The 20,157-nt window shown below is 36.9% G+C and overlaps 1 protein-coding gene across 1 annotated transcript in view; it reads right to left on the bottom strand.

The window, feature by feature from the left end:
- Stard9 (StAR related lipid transfer domain containing 9) overlaps positions 1–20,157 on the bottom strand; it is a 73,909-nt gene that overhangs the window by 41,957 nt on the left and 11,795 nt on the right. The window contains exons 2-3 of the mRNA XM_047542423.1: positions 5,400–5,469; positions 3,686–3,758 (exon numbers count right to left, since the gene is read on the bottom strand). Coding sequence (XP_047398379.1) covers positions 3,686–3,758; positions 5,400–5,469 — 143 coding nt within the window. The remainder of the gene's footprint in view (positions 1–3,685; positions 3,759–5,399; positions 5,470–20,157) is intronic.

Raw genomic sequence — 20,157 nt, forward strand, 5'->3', positions numbered from 1 at the left:
TAATTTGGTGCATTTGGTGTTCTGAAAGCCTCTTGTAGTTTATTTTTCATTTCATTCTTCAGGTTTGGGAAATTTCCTGATATTATCACTGAATAGGTTGTTCATTCCTTTGGTTTGTATGTCTGTGCCTTCCTCAATCCCAATAATTCTTAAATTTGGTCTTTTCATGATGTCTCAGAGTTCTTGGAGTTTCCATTCATGATTTCTTACCATCTTCTCTGTTTGGTCAACTTTATTTTCAAGATTAAATATTTTGTGTAGGTCTATTTTAAGTTCTATTCCATTCCACTGATCTATTTTTTGTCTTAGCATTAATGCCACATTCTCTTGATTACTTTAGCTTTATGGAGTATCTGGTTTATCCTTGAGAATGTTCACATACTGCTTGACATTAAGGTGTTTTGCAGGTGTTCAGTGGAGTGTCCTGTAAATGTCAAATCATGTTTGTTGATATTGTTCAAATGTTCTAGTAGTTTGCTGACTTTTGTCTGATTGTTCTACCAATTACTGAAAGTGAAGTATTGATGCTGAATTATTTATTTAAGTATATATAATTATAATATCTTGACACTAACTCTTTATCAAAATGTACTTTTTTAGGGGTGGGCACCAGGAATTGAACTCAGGGGCACTAAATCAGTGAGCCACATTCCCAGTCCTATTTTGTATTTTATTTACAGACAGGGTCTCACTGAGTTACTTAGCACCTAACTTTTGCTGAGTCTGCTTTGAACTAGTGATCCTCCTGCCTCAGCCTTGGGAGCTGCTGGGATTACAGGTGGGCGCCACCACACACAGCAAAAAATGTCCTTTTTGTCTCTAGTCTTAAAATACTTTTGCCTGACATTAATGTAGTATTCTGGTTCCCTTATGTTTACTAATAGTATTGTATTGTATATCTTTCCACTATTTTTACTTTGTGTCATTGAATATATGTTTGTGTGTATGTGTGTGTGTGTGTATAGCATATAGATCGTCTTGCTTTCACTGTTTGACAACTTTAACCATATTCATACTTATGTAATTACTGATGTGTTCAGAATCACATCTGTTGTTTTGCTATTTATATTCCATACATCTTATGTTGGTCTTTTTGTTTTGGTTTGGTTTGGTTTTGGTTACTCTCACTGTCCTCTCTCTGTTAAATCAGTATCCATGGGAGATTGATTCTAGAACTTCTGTGGATAACAATCTGTGGATGCTCAAGTATCTTATATAAGTATATCTTATATACTATGCGTAGGTTCTATGCATAGTATTTGCATAGAACCTACACAACACCCTCCAGTATATTTTAATTCATCTTTAGATTGCGTACGATACCTAACACAAGGTAAATGTTATGTAAATAACTGATATACTGTATGGTTCAGGAAACAATGAAAAGAAATCTGTATGTGTTCAGTACAGCACAACCATCATAGGCTTAACTACACTTTGTAGAATGTACTTTTGTAGCATACCATTTTAATTTCTGTTGATTTTTTAAATTATATTTTTAACTATTTTCATTGTGATTGCTCTATAGATCACACTGTGCACCTTAACATGTGACCTTCAAAACACTAACTTAATTTCTATAAAATATAGAAACTTTGATACAATGTTTCTTTTGCCCCCCCCAGCTACCTAGTGCTATTACTGTCAAAATATACAATGTGCACATACAACAATGTGTATACAATGACAGGGTACAGTACAGTGTAGAATTATTGCTTTATATAAATTTATTCTTTTAATGATACTAGAAGAAATGAAATATATTTATGTAGCCTTTCATATTTACTCACATATTTGCCATTCCTAGAATATTTCATTTCGTCCTGTGGATTTGGGTTACTTTTTTATCACCTCCGTTCAGCCTAAAAGATTTCATTGAGTTTTTCTTATAATGTAGAGCAACTAGCAATCTCAGTAATGCTCTAGTTTCTTTCTTTTCTTTTCTTTGTCTTCCTTCCTTCCTTCCTTCCTTCCTTCTCTCTCTCTCTCTCTCTCTCTCTCTCTCTCTCTTTCTTTCTTTCATACTAGGGATTGAACCCAAGAGGCTTTACTACTGAAGTATATGTCCAATCCTTTTTATTTTTTATTTTCAGAAAGGGTCTTGCTTAGTTGCTGATGCTGGCCTCAAACTTGCAATCCTCCTGTCTTAGACTCCCAAGTTGCTGAGATTATAGGTGTGGACCACCACGCCCAACTGTCTGTGTTGATTTTAACTGGAGTTCTTGAGCTTCAGAGATCTATAAATAATTTTAAACAAATTTGAGAAATTACAGGTCATTATTTTTCAATGTTTCAAAAAAAATAGCCTGGTTTCTATCTTCCTTTTGGTATTTTCATCATGCATGCTGGGACACTTGATGTTCCATACATCTGTGTTCACATTTTTACTTCAATATTTTTACTCTCTCCTGAAAAATGATTTCTACTGATTTGTATTCAAGTTCACTAATTGTTCTGCCATCTAAAATCTACTATTAGTTCTACTCGTGAATTTTTAATTTCCATATTATACATTTCAATCCTAGTGCCTGTTTAAAAATTAATTTCCATCACTTTGTTGAGATTTCCCATTGAGTCACTGTCATCAGGTTTTCCTTTAGTACTTGGAACATGCTTTGTTTCTGTTCTTTGAATATAGTTACATTATCTGCTGGAGACTTTTTATGCTAATTCTCACATCTGGGGTATTTAGAGTTTGTTTCTACTGGTTTTTATCCCCCTAAGCATAGATCAGTTTCTTATGCTTTTATATGTCTACTCATTTTTTACTGAATACTAGACATATTAGAGAATATACTGTAGAATTCACTGCTACATGGCCCTCTTGTGCTTCCTTTTGCACATATGTGCAGGTTCTGTTAGGGCTTTGTGGGTGGCATGGCCCAATTAGTGTCTGCTGTGGTGTACACAGCTTTTGGAACCCAGGATATGACAGAAACTTATCAAACTCTTATGACTGTATCATTTCCTAAAATTCTCTATGAAATCCCCAGATAGTCTGCCAGGCTGTGTCTTGCCTGCAACAGACCCACACCTAAGGCTAATGGTGTCACTAACTCTTTTTGATCCTTTCTCCACAAAGATTACCACTTTAAGTGACAATGTTCAAAATCAAGTGAATCTCTCTAGCAGCAGTAATAGAAAATTTCTGGTTTTCATGGTCTTTGCTTCCCTGACTGAACTTCCCCATTGACAGAGCTGATGGTATTGGTGAGGATGGGAGCAGCTCAAAGTAAGAACGTCATACATTTGTACTATTTTTACCTAAAATTCAGTAGTTTCTTGAATAACTGCTTCTCAATTTGTTATATGCGTTCAGTCTATCTTCAGAATACAGCTTTAAAGTTGCTTTTGGGGGACTGGATTTGTCAAGTTCCTCACCCCATTATAATGGAAGTGAATTTTTTACTTCTCCATTTTAATGCTCATTTTCATTTCAACCTTGATTTTCATTAAAATAAACATGTACTGGTTAAATGACATGAAAAGTGTTCCAAAATGTTAAAAGCAAAATATAAGTAGAAAATATTGGGATGTCTTTAAGGTATAGCTCAATAGATTATGTATAGGTCCTTTATATTATTAGGTCATATCAGAGAAACTATAAGTAGATGGGTAGAAGAAAAAGAAAACCATCAAAAGGAACAAGAAAAAGAAAGCTCACCAAATTTGAGGAGTAACAAACCTGAGTGTAGTGGATGGTGAAGATGGCATGGGATCTGCTGCTGGCCTCGTGAACATGGGTGGCTGCTGTGATTCTGTGTTCATAAGAGAAGACAGTATAAAAATTTTTTATGCATGGTGTACTCTAAATGATTCATGGGGAACAAAAGAAATGTTAGTACTGAAGGTCACAGGTGAGAAACATAAAACTTCATATGAAGTCTAGAACAGTTAGGAAAGAGGTCCAAAGAAGGGAGAAGCAGCATTCTAGGTGTTGATATGTGAGAATAAATGGGAGAAAGGTTACATATTAACCCACATTAAAACTGTTTTTTAAGTGATGAAAGCAAGTCAGAGTGAAAAGGGGAATATTAGAGTGAGATCAATCAGGAAAAGTATCCCTAAGACAAATCCATTTTTTAATTTCATTTTATTTTAGCTACTTCGAATTGAATCCAAGGGCACTTAACCACTGAGCAACATGCCCAGCCCTTTTTTGTATTTTATTTAGAAACAGGGTCTCCCTCTTGCTAAGTTGCTGAGGCTGGCTTTGAACTTGCGATCCTTCTGCCTCAGCCTCCCAAATTGCTGTGATTATAGGTGTGCACCACCACACCCAGCTAGACAAACCCATTTAAATAAAACAAATACAGGTAGACAGTTTGCTAGAGAAAAAAATCTCAATGACAGAGAAGGTAAGTTGTGAAGCAGAATGTTAATCTTACAGTATGAGAAAGGCTTTCGAAATCAGATCTTGAATTATATCAATGTTATGCCTAAACCAGAAGGAATTCATACTCCCTTAGAAATCCATTTAGTGTTAACCCTTACAGTCAGGAGTCCTCCCTTTATCTAAGTCCATCGCACTTCTGTTTAGGACTCTCTCAGACTATTTCATTGACTTCTTTTCTCATGGGAACTAAAGAATGGAAGACAAGGTCAAAATCTTGAGGCTGATCTCATAATTCAAGGTTAAAGAATAAAAATGTGAAGCCTGACACTTAAGGATCAAGTTCAGCGTATCTTAAAGACCAGATGCAAGATCCTCTTGGAGAGTGCTATGAAACCCCAAGAACAGAATATTAAATTTTCCCTTTATTTTCAGTTAAAATAAGGGAACTGCTATTAATATAGCAGGTTAAATAGAAGACTTTAAATACTTTTTCTTCTTTCAGGGAAAATAAAACTGCACCCAGTTTATTATTTATCAATAATTCTGAGTATTTCATAGTAACTAAAAACATGGAATGTTATCACAATTTACAACTCCTTTTAGAAGAGTCTTTAGATTTATTTGTAGCAGATTCAAAATAGTCTTTGGGGGTTAACCTTGTAAGTAGGCAAACCTAGAAGACAAATGACTTTCTGCAAAGTTTTATGCTATATTCATCTTTGTCAAGTCTGAGGAAAGGACAATTCAGGCAAGAATCTTTATTTGATCATAGTAGGAAAAGTTGTATATTTTAAAACAAAAGTATACTAGTAATATCTGGGTTTACTGCCTAATACTATTATATCCAGAACAAACTTCCTTTTATTTGTAGTGAGAAAAGCACTAAATCTTAGTCATTGCCCCTTACCCTGGGTACACTACTATTCTGAGAAGGGCCTCCTGGTAGAGCAGGGAGCTGCAGACAGAGACAGTTGTAAGTGTTGTCATGCACTCCAAAGGGGAACAGAACACAGGGCAGGAGAATGAGGTGGGAAAAAATGATGGGAACAAACAAACCTGTTACCTGTTTGCTATTCCCTCCTCCAAGAGTTGAATTACTTGCTTATAGTTGGTAACTACATGTTGAGACAGACCTGCCATATTTATGAGGGGAATAAAAGAAATAAAAATAAAATTTTTGATAGAGTTTAACCTTTTCATGTAGGTCTTTATCACTCATTTTTCACATCATTTAATAAAAAAGGATGAGGAAATAGCTAACTCCATTCAGATAAAAAAATCAACAAATACTTATTGGAAACCTACTGTTAGGTACAGGTGATGGGCTCTGCACAGGTTTCTTCCCTCAGACATTATGATCTAGAATTCATGTAATACCTATGCTAATGATTTCTTATAATTTTGTTATTCAGGTTACACAAAATGTTCTCATATATTTCCTCATTTGACCCACAGGATTCCTGAGATGGGCCAGTGCTATTCTTCCCACAAGGTGGCAGACTTGGTTCAGCATATAAAATATATGCTGTACACAATTCTATTGCTCCCACCTCAGCAGTTTACAATCAAGAGAAGTTTTATTGTCTACACAAGATAGTACAGACAAGTGCCACAGAAATAAAAGAAACACCAAGGAAATCAGAGCAGTATTCATGGAAAGTTCCATGGTAGAAAGACTTAAAGTGAGCCACTACAGAATGGGTAGGTTTTTGACAGGTGAAAAGTAACCTAAGTATGTAAAAAAAAAAAAAAATTATGGCTGGTATTGATCAAGTCACAAAGGGCCTTTATAACCATTCTAGAGAATCTGTATATAGTATCATAGTTTCAGAGCAAAGTAACTTTGTAAGCCTACTGCTAAATACAATTGTATCAAAAATTAACAAAGATATTTTAAGAGTTACTGGATTTACTATATTAAGGAATTCTCATTATTTAGATGTGATAATAGTTTTGTGGTTATATTTTTTAATGGTCCTTATCTTTAGTGTTACATACTAAAATGTTTATAGTTAGGCTAATGTGACATCTGGAATTTGCCTAAAAATAATGAAGGATGATGGAAGTGAAAGCCAATGTAGATAAGTCAGGAGTGGCCAAGAATTAATGGTTATAACTGAATAACAAGCACATGTGGATCATTATACAAGTGTGTCTAACACTGCATATATTCAAAATTTTTCATGATAGAATTAAAACTTTTAACAGAGTAGGGAGACATTCTACTTTTGATAATAGCAAATTAGATAATATAGAGCACTAAAGACTACTAGAAAAAGCTACATAGAAAACAGAAGACATCTGCTTAAAGGCACAGAGAGATAACCAGATAGTGAAAATTTTTCAGGCTGTAAACTAGGTTAGATGGAGAACCAGAGAGATAAATTCAACATTTGGGAATGCTTATCATACCCCTAAGGACATTTTCCAAATCTTGAGGGGAAGTGACTGAGAGTATTTTGACAAACTGTCAGGAATTGGGAGACAGGATTGGAGTTCAGAGCCCATTCAAAGTGGATCCTCCACTTCTTTGAAAGGAAAAGTCAAAGGACCATAATACAAGAATAGCTTAAATCAGAAGTAAATAATCCTTTTAAAGGACTGCTTCTAAGCTTTGAACATTTTCAAACCTTAAACTAAAATGAGGTGATTCTCAACCACTAGTGTGCACAGAAACCTAGTGCAAATAAATATGTTTTTTGTAGAGGAAGACATCATTGTTCTACACTTCTAAATTATTCTATTAACAATTTTGCAAATATTGTCTAGCAAAGAAATTATAGCAAACCAAACACATAAGTAGATCTGGCAACATAAATGCTATTAGCAAAAATAATAGTCAATTGGGCATGGAGGCACACTCTTGTAATTCTAGTTACAGGAAGCTGAGGGAGGAGGATCTCAAGTTCAAGATCAGCCTAGGAAATTTAACAAGACCTGTCTCAAGAAGATAAAGAGCTGAGGATATAGCTTAGTGGTAAAGCACTTGCCTAGCATGTGTGAGGCATTGGGTTCAATCTCTAGTACTAGGGTGGAAAAAAAGGTAATAGAAAGAAACCTAAGAAAGACTCAAAAATTGGAGTTAGCAGACAAACTTTAAAGTAACTCTGTTTACTGTATTCAAAGACCAAAAAGACGGGATAGAAAGATTTTCAGAGAAAACTGGAAACTATAATGAAAGATTCACATGGAGGTTCAAGGAATGAAAAATACTATAAGTGAAAAATAACTTGATATTTAAGTTTAGTAGCAAGTTAGAGCTGGAGAATTAGCGCGAACAGGAAGTTAGGTCATAAACATCCAAAATTCAGCAGAAAAAGACAAAAAAACCCAAAAAACATAGAGATTAAGAGTCAGAGTATATAGAAAATAGATATAATATGCCTATAATTGGAGTCCCAGAAGCAAAGAACACAATGGGATAAAAGTAGTATCAGAAGCCAGGTACAGTGGTGCATGCCTGTAATTCCAGCAGCTCGGGAGGCTGAGGCAGGAGGATTATGAGTTCAAAACCAGCCTCAGCAACGTAGGACCAAAGCAACTCAGGGAGACCCTGTCTCTAATAAAATATAAAAAGGGGCTGAGGATGTGGCTCAGTGGTTAAGTGCCCCTGGGTTCAATTCCCAGTACCAAAAAAAAAAAAAAAAAAAATCAGAAAAAATAGTGGCAAAGAACTTCGCAAAACTGATTAAAATACACTTATTTTTAATCAGATATATACGTATTCATTTATGTAAATATAAAAAAATTCAAAAAACCCAGTTTGATTTTTCAAAGATTTTAAATCTACCCTGGGAACTTTATGACAAATTGCTAAACATCAGAGACAAAAAGAAAAATCTTAAAATAATTAGATTGAGAGATGAATTTTTTTAAAAATTATTTTTATATATTTTTAGTTGTTGATGGACCCTATTCACTGGGTGCTGAAAATTGAACTCAGTGCTTCACACAAGCTAGACAAGCACTCTACCACTGGACCACAACCCCAGCCCCATGACAGAGAGAGATGAATTCTTAATAAGGACAATGAAAGGTAGAAGATAATGGAATTTTTTTTTGGCAGGGAGACACTGGGGATTGAACCTAGGGGTAATTTACCACTGAACCACATCCACAGCCCTTTTTATTTTGAGACAGGGTCCTGCTTAGGGCCTCACTAAGTTGCTGAGGTTGGCTTCAAACTTGCAATTCTTCTGCCTCAGCCTCCCCAGTTGCTGGGATTACAAGCATGTACCACAGCACCTAGCTAATTTTTAATTTCTAAAAGAAAATAGCCATCAACTTAAAATTCTATACTGAGCAAACTTTCCTCCAAGAATATACAAGGAATAAAGACATTTTCAAGCTGGGCACAGTGGTATATGCCTATAGACCCAGCTACGTGGGAGAATGAGGCAAGAGAATTGTTTGAGTCCATGAGTTCAAGATCAGCCTGGGCAACACAGCAAGAACCCATAATAAAAGGGAAAAAAATATATTTTCAATCAACTAAAAGCAATGTCAACAGCAGACCCTCCTACAGAAAACCTTGGCCTTCCTTGTCCTAAATTTTGCATCCATAGATTCTACCAACAGTAGACTGAAAATTTGAAGAAAAAAAAAGTTAAAAATAATACATTCGAAAATAATTTAAAAAGGAAACAACACAAGATGACAACTATTTACATAGCATTCACATGGAATTAGGTATTACAGGTTATCTAGATATGATTTAAAGTATATGGGAGGGTGCAGGGTGCAATGGCACATGCCTATAATCCCAGTTACTTGAAAGGCTAAGGTAGGAGGCTTGCAAGTTCAAGGCCAGTCTTGGCAATTTAGTAAGACCCTGTCTCAAAATAAAATTTAAAAGGGCTGGGGACATAGCTCAATGGTAGAACACTTGCCTAGCATGTGCAAGGAGGTCTCTTTAGGTTGCTTAGGGCCTCACTATGTTGCTGAGGCTGACATCAGATTTGTATTTCTTCTGCCTCAGCCTCCTGAGCTGTTGGGATTACAGGCATGTATCATCCTGCCAGGCTCAGAAAGTATTTTTTGGGTAAGATCTTATGGAGCATATTCTCTGATCTCAATACTATTAAACTAAACAACCAAAACAAAAATACAATAGAAAACTTCTAAATTCTTGAAAATTAAGAAACATTTCTAAATAACACATGGGTCAAAAAAGATATAATGGAAATTATATACTTTTAAAACTGAATAATGATGAAACTACTAGGCATTAAAACAGGTGCAATAAGCTAATACATGCTTACATCAGACAATATACAGATGACCTATGTTAGAAATGAAAAAAGAAAAACCTATATTTAATAAAATTACAAGAGGAGATTATACTTCATGAATTAAAAAAAAAATTTTTTTTAGTTGTAGATGGACAATACCTTTATTTTGGTTTCTTGTGGTGCTGAGAATCGAACCCAGTGCCTAAACTTGTGCGAGGTGAGCACTCTACCACTAAGCTCCACCACAGCCCTCTTTATGTAATTTAAAAAAATTTACAGCTATAAAGAAACTTATCAGAAAAGTGGAAAGGATAAAAAAAAAATCCACAAGCTAAGCATTTATTTTACAAAACTTAAAATTCCAGTGAATTTAGTCAGGCATGATGTTGCATTCCTGTAATTTCCGCTACTTGGAAGGATGGTAAGCTTGAGGACAGCCAAGGGCAATTTAACAAGACCCTGTCTCAATAAAATTTAAAAATTTATTTTCTTTCCTTCTTTCCTTTTTTTTTTTTTTTTTTGTTGTTGTTGCAGTTCTGGGGATTGAACCCAGGGCCTCATGCTTGCGAGACAAGCACTCTACCAACTGAGCTACATCCCCAGCCCCAAAAAATTTTTTCAAAAGTGACGTGGGCTTTCTCCCTGCTTTCAGGCTGCCATGAGTCAAGCAGCTTTCCTCTGCCGTATCTTTCCACCATAATGTTCTACTTTATCTCAGGCTCAGAGCAAAGGAGTAGACTGATCATGGACTCAACTGATTCCACCAATTTCCACAGTGCATGCATCTGTGGGGGAAGCAGGCTGTCTAATTTGTTTGGAAAGTCACTTAAGAGTGAAGTAAGAATTGGGGACAGGCAGTTAGTATAGAAATATGGGATCGGGTCAAATTGGGGAAATGAAGGCCATGAAGGCCATCTGCCTCTGGAAGTTGGAGACTGCCCCTGGGAGAATAAAATGTTAAGGATCTCCTAAGCTCATTAATTACCAAATTTACCTGCCTTTAAAGACTGTAAGCAAGGAGGTCTATGTGCAGCCCTGGGAGAAAAATGTTAGTTTTATGCTAATCATTCTGGAGTAGTGAGGGAATCCATGGCAAAAGTCAGAGAAGGACTAACAAACAGAAAGAAAGAATCGGAAGCTAGTCAGAGCTGGTTTGAATCCTGGTTCAATTTTTCCCCTTGGTTAACTACTCTGGTGTCCACTATAGTGGGACCCCTATTATTGTTGCTACTAGCTTTAATTATAGGACCTTGTATAGTCAATAGGTTAATTGCTTTTGTTAAGGATAGAATAAATACAGTACAGCTAATGGTGCTAAGGGCCCAATATCAGCCCGTGAAGCAGCAGCAAGGGTTAAAACAATAGAGACCCAAGATTGGCTCTCTAAATGCTCTTGGAGAAGGGGGAATGAAAGATAGAGGGAGCCCGCACCTGTATAAACACAGGCTTCCCCAAACTGCCCCCAGCCTCCTGAAAGTGGCAAAGAATTTTCCGTCTCTCATCTTATCTGTGAAGGCCAGGGGGGCTGACCCAAGAGCAAACCTTGCTAACAACAACCCTCCTCTCGGAGGTCAGGGTGACTCAGAACTTAAGATAACATGCTTTACAATTGTATATGTTAACCAATCAGGAAGAACACTGTATAACTGCTTGCCTTTCATTATATAAACCCTGCTAACGAGGGCTCGGGGCCTCTTAGTGTCACTGGTTTTCGAGGACGCAGAGGACCAGGTTCGAGCTTGCTAATAAATGACACTTTGTTGCTTGCATTGATCGTGGTCTCTGGTGGTCTTTGCGGGGTCTCCAGCCTTTGGGCACAACAAGAGATTTCAAGATGGTGGACTAGAGGATGACTGCATCTCCTGTTGCTCCAGAACTCAGGATTCAAGAAGGAGAGGTATAGAGAGACTCGAACGAACTCAGAGATGCTGGGTGAGTCGCTCCCACTGGGTGAAGCTTGGTCCGGGCGGCAGGCAGAGACAGTGGGCAGCTTCTCGGACCCAGGGCAGGGCGACGAGAGGCTTCCCCGAGCAGCCCAGCTCCATCCGGCCACAGGCCCAGTCCACAGCCAGCTTCTCGGAGCAGACCTGCCCAGTGAGAGGCTTTCTGAGCACACCCAGCCCCCAGTCCTGCATCCAGCGGTGGGTCCCGGTCCACAGCCAGCTTCTCCAAGCAGATCCACCCGGGAAGAGGCTTTCCGTGCACACCAGCCCCCAGTGACGGGCCCCAGTCCGCAGGCAGCTTCTCGGACCAGGACAAGACAGCGAGAGGATTTCCTGAGCAGCCCGGCTCCATCCGGTGGCAGGCCCTGTCCACAGCCAGCTTCTCGGAGCACACTCGCCCAGGGAGAAGCTTTCCTTGCACACCCAGCCCCCACTGGTGGGCCCCAGGCAACAGGCAGCTTCTCTGACCAGGGCGGGGCAGCGAGAAGCTTTCCCGAGCAGCCCGGCTCCATCCCATGGCAGGTCCCATCCACAGCTAGCTTCTCGGAGGAGATCCAACCAGTGAGAGGCTTTCCCAGTACACCCAGTTCCCAAACATGTACCCAGCATCAGGCCAGGGGCAGCTTTCTTCAGAAGCACTGCATTATCAGTAGCCTCCAAGACTTCAGGCTACTGAAGGCTAGGAGGTGATATACTGAAATCTACAGGGACACTATAAGCCAATAGAGGAAATCTGCAATATCTCAGAGTCCCACTGATATCTGACCAATATGAGAAAACAAGGGAAGAAAATGTCCCAAACAAACCTACATGCTATATCAATAAAACCCAATGACAGCATTGCAGAAGAAATGACAGGGAGTTCAGAATGTACATAATTAAAATGATCAGGGAAGCAAATGATGAGATGAAAGAGCAAATACAGGCATTGAAGAACAAGATGAAAGAGCAAATGCAGGCATTAAATGATTGCACCAATCAACAGCTAAAAGCAAATACGGGAAGCAAAAGATCATTTCAGGGGTGGGGGGAAGGGGAAAAAAGTAACAGAATGAATCAAACAACATTACCCTATGTAAATTTATGATTACACAAATGGTATGCCTTTACGCCATGTACAAACAGAGAAACAACATGTATCCCATTTGTTTACAATAATAAAAAAAAAGTCAAAAAAAAAAAAGATCATTTCAATAGAGTTAGAGAAACTGAAAAAAGAAAAAAAACACACAGAAATCCTAAGAAAACAATAAACCAAATTAATAACTCCATAGAAAGCATAACCAATAGGATAGAACACCTGGAAGACAGAACTTCAGACATTGAAGAAAAAATATTTAATCTTGAAAACAAAGTTGACCAGAGAAGATGGTAAGAAATCATGAACAGAATCTACAAGAATTATGGGATATCATGAAAAGGCCAAATTTAAGAATTATTGGGATTGAGGAAGGCTTGGGGAAACAAACCAAAGGAATGAACAATCTATTCAATGAAATAATATCAGAAAATTTCCCAGATCTGAAGAATGAAATGGAAAATCAAGTTCAAGAGGCTTATAGGACTCCAAATACACAAAATTACAACAGACCCACTCCAAGGCACATTATTATGAAAATACCTAACATACAAAATAAAGACAGAATTTTAAAGGCCATGAGAGAAAAGAATCAAATTACATTCAGGGGGAAACCAATAAGGATATCAGCAGATTTTTCAATCCAGACCCAAAAAGCTAGAAGGCAACAACATTTATCAAGCCCTGAAACAAAATGGATGCCAACCAAGAATCTTATACCCAGCAAAACATTACCTTCAGATTTGATGATGAAATAAAATCCTTCCATGATAAACAAAAACTAAAAGAATTTACAAAAAGAAAGCCAGCATTACAGAACATTCTCAGCAAAATATTCCATGAGGAAGAGATGAAAAACAATGATGCATATCAGCAAAGGGAGGAAATAGCCTAAAGGAATAGCCAAAAAAAGGAGAAACCGAGTCATGTCAAAAAACAAAAATGAGCCAAATGACTGGGAATACAAATCATATCTCAATAATAACCTTGAATATTAATGGCCTGAACTCATCAATCAAAATATATAGAACTGGCAGGATGGATTAAAAATAAAGATTCAACAATATGCGGCCTGCAAGAGACTCATCTCATAGAAAGATATACCCATAGACTAAAGGTGAAAGGATGGGAAAAAACATACCATGTACATGGACACAGCAAAATAGCTGGAGTATCCATCCTCGTTTCAGATAATGTGGACTTTAAGCCAAAGTTAATCAGAAGGGATAAAGAAGGACATTTCATCCTGCTTAAGAAAACCATAAATCAGGAAGACACAGCAATCATAAATATCTATGCCCCAAACAGTGGCTCATCCATGTATGTCAAACAAATCCTTCTCAATTCCAGAAATCAAATAGACCACAACACAATAATACTAGGCAATTTTAACACACCTCTCTCACCACTGGACAGATCTTCCAAACAAAAATTGAACAGAGAAACCACAGATCTCAATAACACAATCAATAATTTAGACTTAAAGGACATATAGAGAATATACCATCCAACAAAGAGCAAATATACCTTCTTCTCAGCAGCACATGGATCCTTCTCTAAAATAGACCATATTTTATGCCATAAAGTTAATGTTAGCGAATACAAGAAGAGAGAGATACTACCTTGTATTCTATCAGATCATAATGGATTAAAATTAGAAATAAATGACAGAGTAAAAAACGGAAACTACTCCAACACCTGGAGATTAAACAATATGCTATTATATAATGAATGGATAACAGAAGACATCAGGAGGGAAATAAAAAAAATTCTTAGAGGTAAACGAGAACAAAGAAACATCTTATCAAAATGGGACACTATGAAAGCAGTACTTAGAGGAAAATTTATTTCATTGAGCGCATTCAATAAAAGAAGAAAAAAAATCAACAAATAAATGACTTAACACTACAGCTCAAAGCCCTAGAAAAAAAACAGACCAACACCAAAAGTAGTAGAAGACAGGAAAGTTAAAATCAGAGCTGAAATCACTGAATTGAAACAAAAGAAACAATAGAAAAAATTAACAAAATAAATAGTTGGTTCTTTGAGAAAATAAACAAAATTGATAAACCCTTAGCCACACTAACAAAGAAAAGGAGAGAGAAAACTCAAATTACTAAAATTCAGAATGAACAAGGAAATATCACTATGGACACGAGTGAAATACAAAATATAATTAGAAGCTATTTTGAAAATCTATACTCCAACAAATCAGAAAATCTCGAAGACATCAACAGGTTTCTAGACACATATGAATTACCTAAACTGAACCACGAGGACAACTTAAATAGACCAATTTCAAGTAATGAAATAGAAGAAGTCATCAAAAGCCTACCAACAAAGAAAAGTCCGGGACCAGATGGGTTCTCAGCCGAGTTCTACAAAACCTTTAAAGAAGACCTCATTCCAATACTTCTCAAAGTATTTCATGAAATAGAAGAGGAGGGAACCCTCCCAAACTCATTCTATGAAGCCAATATCATCCCGATACCTAAACCAGACAGAGACACATAGAGGAAAGAAAATTTCAGACCAATATTCTTAATGAACATTGATGCAAAATTCTCAACAAAATTTAGCAAATCGCATACAAAAATATATTCAAAAGATAGTGCACCAAGATCAAGTGGGTTTCATCCCAGGGATGCAAGGTTGGTTCAACATCAGGAAATCAATAAATGTAATTCACCATATCAATAGACTTAAAGTCAAGAATCACATGATTATTTCAAGAGATGCAGAAAAAGCATTTGATAAAATACAGCATCCCTTCATGCTCAAAACACTAGAAAAAATAGGGATAGTGGGAACATACCTCAACATTGTAAAGGTCATCTACGCTAAGCCCATGGCCAATATCATTCTAAATGGTGAAAAACTGAAAGCATCCCCCCTAAAAACTGGAACAAGGCAGGGATGTCCTCTTTCACCACTTCTATTCAACATTGTCCTTGAAACTCTAGCCAGAGCAATTAGACCAAAGAAATTAAAGGGATACAAATAGGAAAAGAAGAACTCAAACTATCCCTGTTTGCTGATGACATGATTATATATTTAGAGAAACTGGGAAATTCCACCAGAAAACTTTTAGGACTCATAAGTGAATTCAGTAAAGTAGCAGGTTATAAGATCAGTGCTCATAAATCCAATGCATTTTTATACATAAGTGATGAATCTTCAGAAAGAGAAGTTAGGAAAACTATCCCATTCACAGTAGCCTCAAAAAAAAAAAAATACTTGTGAATCAATCTAACAAAAGAGGTGAAAGATCTCTACAATGAGAACTACAGAACACTAAAGAAAGAAATTAAAGAAAACCTTAGAAGATGGAAAGATCTCCCATGTTCTTGGATAGGCATAATTAATATTGGCCATACTACCAAAAGTGCTATACAGATTCAATGCAATTCCAATTAAAATCCCAATGATGTACCTTACAGAAATAGAGCAATCAATCATGAAATTCATCTGGAAGAATAAGAAACCCAGAATAGCTAAAGCAATACTTAGCAGGAAGATTAAAGAGGGGTATCGCTATACCAGATCTTCAACTATACTACAAAGCAATAGTAAAAAAAAAAACAGCATGGTACTAGTACCAAAATAGACAGGTAGATCAATGGTACAGAATAGAGGACACGGACACAAACCCAAATAAATACAATTTTCTCATACTAGACAAAGGGGCCAAAAATATGCAATGGAGAAAAGATAGCCTCTTCAACAAATGGTGCTGGGAAAACTGGAAATCCATATGCAACAGAATGAAACTAAATCCCTATCTCTCACACTGCACAAAATCAACTCAAAATGGATCAAGGACCTCGGAATCAGACCAGAGACCCTTCGTCTTATAGAAGAAAAAGTAGGTTCAAATCTTCAACATGTCAATTTAGGATCAGACTTCCTTAACAGGACTCCCATAGCACAAGAAATAAAAGCAAGAATCAACAACTGGGATAGATTCAAACTAAAAAGCTTTCTCTCAGCAAAGGAAAACTATCAGCAATGTGAAGAAAGAGCCTACAGAGTGGGAGAAAATCTTTGCCACTCATACTTCAGATAGAGCACTAATCTCCAGAATCTATAAAGAACTCAAGACTCTATACCAAGAATACAAATAATCTAATCAACAAATGGGCTAAGAAAATGAATAGATACTTCACAGAAGATCTACAAACAATCAACAGATATGTTAAAATCTGTTAAAATGTTAAAATATGTTAAAATGACAGATATGTTAAAATATGTTAAAATGTTAAACTTCTCTAGTGATAAGAGAAATGCAAATCAAAACTATACTAAGATTCCATCTCACCCCAATTAGAATGGCAATTATCAAGAATAAAAGCAACAACAGGTGTTGGAGAGGATGCGGGGAAAAAGGTACACTCATACATTGGTGGTGGGGTTGCAAATTAGTGCAGCCACTCTGGAAAGCAGTGAGGAGATTCCTCAGAAAACTTGGAATGGAACCACTGTTTGACCTAGCTATCTCACTCCTCAGCCCATACCCAAAGGACTTAAAATCAGCATACTACAGAGATACAGCCACATCAATGTTCATTGCTGCTCAATTCACCATAGCCAGATTGTGGAACCAACCTAGATGTCCTTCAATTGATGAATGGATAAAGAAAGTGTGGTATATATATACAATGGAATATTACTCAGCCATAAAGAATGATAAAATTATGGCATTTGCAGGCAAATGGATGAAATTGGAGAATATCATGCTAAGTGAGATAAGTCAATCTCAAAAAACCAAAGGAAGAATGATCTCGCTGATAAGTGGATGATGATACATAATGGGGGTGGGAGGGGGCAAGAATGGAGGAAGGAGGGACTATATAGAGGGCAAAGAGGGGAGGGAGGTGTGGGGGGAAGGGAAAAATAACAGAATGAATCAAACAACACTACCCTATGTAAATGTATGATTACACAAATGGTATGCCTTTACTCCATGTACAAACAGAGAATCAACATGTATCCCATTTGTTTACAATAAAAATAAATTTTAAAAAAAGTGACTTGGGATGTAGCTTAGTGATGGAAAGCTTACCTAGCATTCATGAAGCCCTGAATTCAATCCTGAATAACTAATATACACACTCACTCAGTAAAGTAAACTTAAAGTAGTAGTAGAAAATAAAAATATGAACAAAAACTAAAAATATGAAATAAACTTATAATGGGGAGAATCTAAGACAGGGATTTAGGATAAAGAGTGAGATATACTCAGTCTTACAGCCTTTCTATAAATACTAGACCTCAACCCAAGGAAGGGCTTCTCATTCTCAAGTTAGCCCACATTCTCCCTTGAATGTGTATCAACTTCCTAAAAAAACTTTGTCTATATCTTTGTGTGGTTCATGCTGTAATTCTTTTCCACCATGTATGCCAAGAACCCCACTAGTCCTGAGTTGAAATCATCTTTCCCTGTGGACCCTCCTCCAGAGACATCTCTTCTCTGGTGACAAATCCACAAAGCCTAAGTTGATTCTTTGAAAAGACAGATATAAGTATAAGCACTTAAGAAGAGACAATGTACAGATGACCTATGTTAGAAATGAAAAAAGAAAAACCTACATTTACTAAAATTACAAGAGGACATAATACTTCATGAATTAAAAATTTTTTTTTTTTTTTTAGTTGTAGATGGACAATACCTTTATTTTGGTTTTTTGTGGTGCAGAGAATCGAACCCAGTGCCTAACTTGTGCAAGATGAGCACTCTACCACTAAGCTCTGCCCCGGCCCTCTTTATGTAATTTAAAAATAACTTTTTTAGTTGTAGATGAACACAATACTTTCATTTTATTTTAATTATTTTTTATATGGTGCTGAGGATGAAACCCAGAGCCTCACACATGGTTGGTAAGTACTCTATTACTGAGCCACAACACAGCCCTTGAAATTTTTTAAATTTAGAGGAAGTGAATGCTTTTGGAGAAATACAACCTTCCAAAACTGATGCTATAAAAATGGATATTAAACCTTTTCACTAAAAAAATGTCTTCATACCCAGAAGACTTCGTTGGTGAATTCTATCAAATATTTAAGAAAGAAATAGCTCCAATCTTATTAAAAAAAATCTTTCAGAGAACAGTCCATTTTAGAAAACAAAGATAACCTTTGTATCTGTACCTGACAAAGGAGAAATAGAAGATGAGGTAGAAAGAGGAAGCAGAGAGGAGGAAAGGGAAAGGAAGATGACCACTAACAGCAAATTTCACCAGAACATAGATGCCGCAACCTCAAATAAAATATGAGAATTCAAATCCAACAATACATAAAAAAATATATATCAAAACTAAATTGGATCTATTCTAGAAATCAATCAGTATAATGAGTAAAAATCAATCAGGATAATTAATTCATATCAATAAGATAAAGGCCAAATATCATATGAGATAGAGAAGCACTTAAAAATCAATATTCATGTTAAAAATTTTTCAGCATTCTTTCCTTTCCCTTTCCTGAACAATTCAGTTTTATTTAAAGACTCCTTAAGGAGGGGGCTGGAGTTTTAGCTCAGTGGTAGAGTACTTGCCTAGCATGTGTAAGCTACTAGATTTGATCCTCACCACCACATAAAAATAAATAAAGATATTGAGTAAAAAAAAAATCCTTAAGCAGAACAGAGCAAAGTGGGAAACAATGTCAAAGTAAGGAGACCTGTAGTGACCCAGAGTAGATGTTTGAACCTGTGAAGAGTGAGGAGAGTATCCACAGATGGATGGTAATGTATGGGAGAATCAGAGGAGGGTGTCCATTCAGAGGGAAGACCAGGCATGAGAGTGGGGTGAAGAGGATCAACCAACATGGGTAGCCTAGCACAGAAATTCAGAGCCCAAGTAGGTTAAAGAGAGCTCCTACAATGAAGGCAGGCCAGCCCAGGTATCTCCTTGTTCAGAGAAGGGAATAGGAATGTCCATGTGTGGGGTGCTCTGACATGGGACATCAGAGCCCAAGTGAGTTAAGAAGGGCATCCCACACCTGCAGGGTAGTGGCCTGGCAGGGTAAATAAAGTTTCCATATCAGGGTAGGTAGGTAGCCCAGCAAAGGGATACAAAGACCACAGGAAGGCATCTACACAGTTGGGAATGCAGGCAGTCCAGTACATAATACTGAAATGTCCACACAGTGAGCACAGCTTCTTATAGCAAGAGGGTCTCACATGGGTGCATACCAAAGAGAGGCAGCCATCTATATAAGAGAGGAAAAAATGGCAAAGGAAACTGATTATACTTAGCAGGAAGATCAAAAACAAGTATTTCCATTGTCCAATAAGGGAAGTAGAAATATGAAAAGGAAGGAATCTAAAATGAACTCTTGTGTTGGATTGGAGTTGGAAGTACTGGTGTGAATAAATATGATCTAGCTCCAAAGGACTCAGAAGGACAAGGAATTACAACATCTCAAAAGGAATAAGTATTCATAGCACCCTGGTTTTGGCTGCTAAATATCATTCTTCAGTAAGAGGAACCAGGGCTCCTGGGAGAAGTGGCTGATTTCAAGACAGGAAAAAGCAGAAGACAAGCCTGGAAGATCTTGTCATGAAAGCAA

Source organism: Sciurus carolinensis, chromosome 2 (assembly GCF_902686445.1).
Source record: "Sciurus carolinensis chromosome 2, mSciCar1.2, whole genome shotgun sequence".
NCBI classification, from domain to species: domain Eukaryota; kingdom Metazoa; phylum Chordata; class Mammalia; order Rodentia; family Sciuridae; genus Sciurus; species Sciurus carolinensis.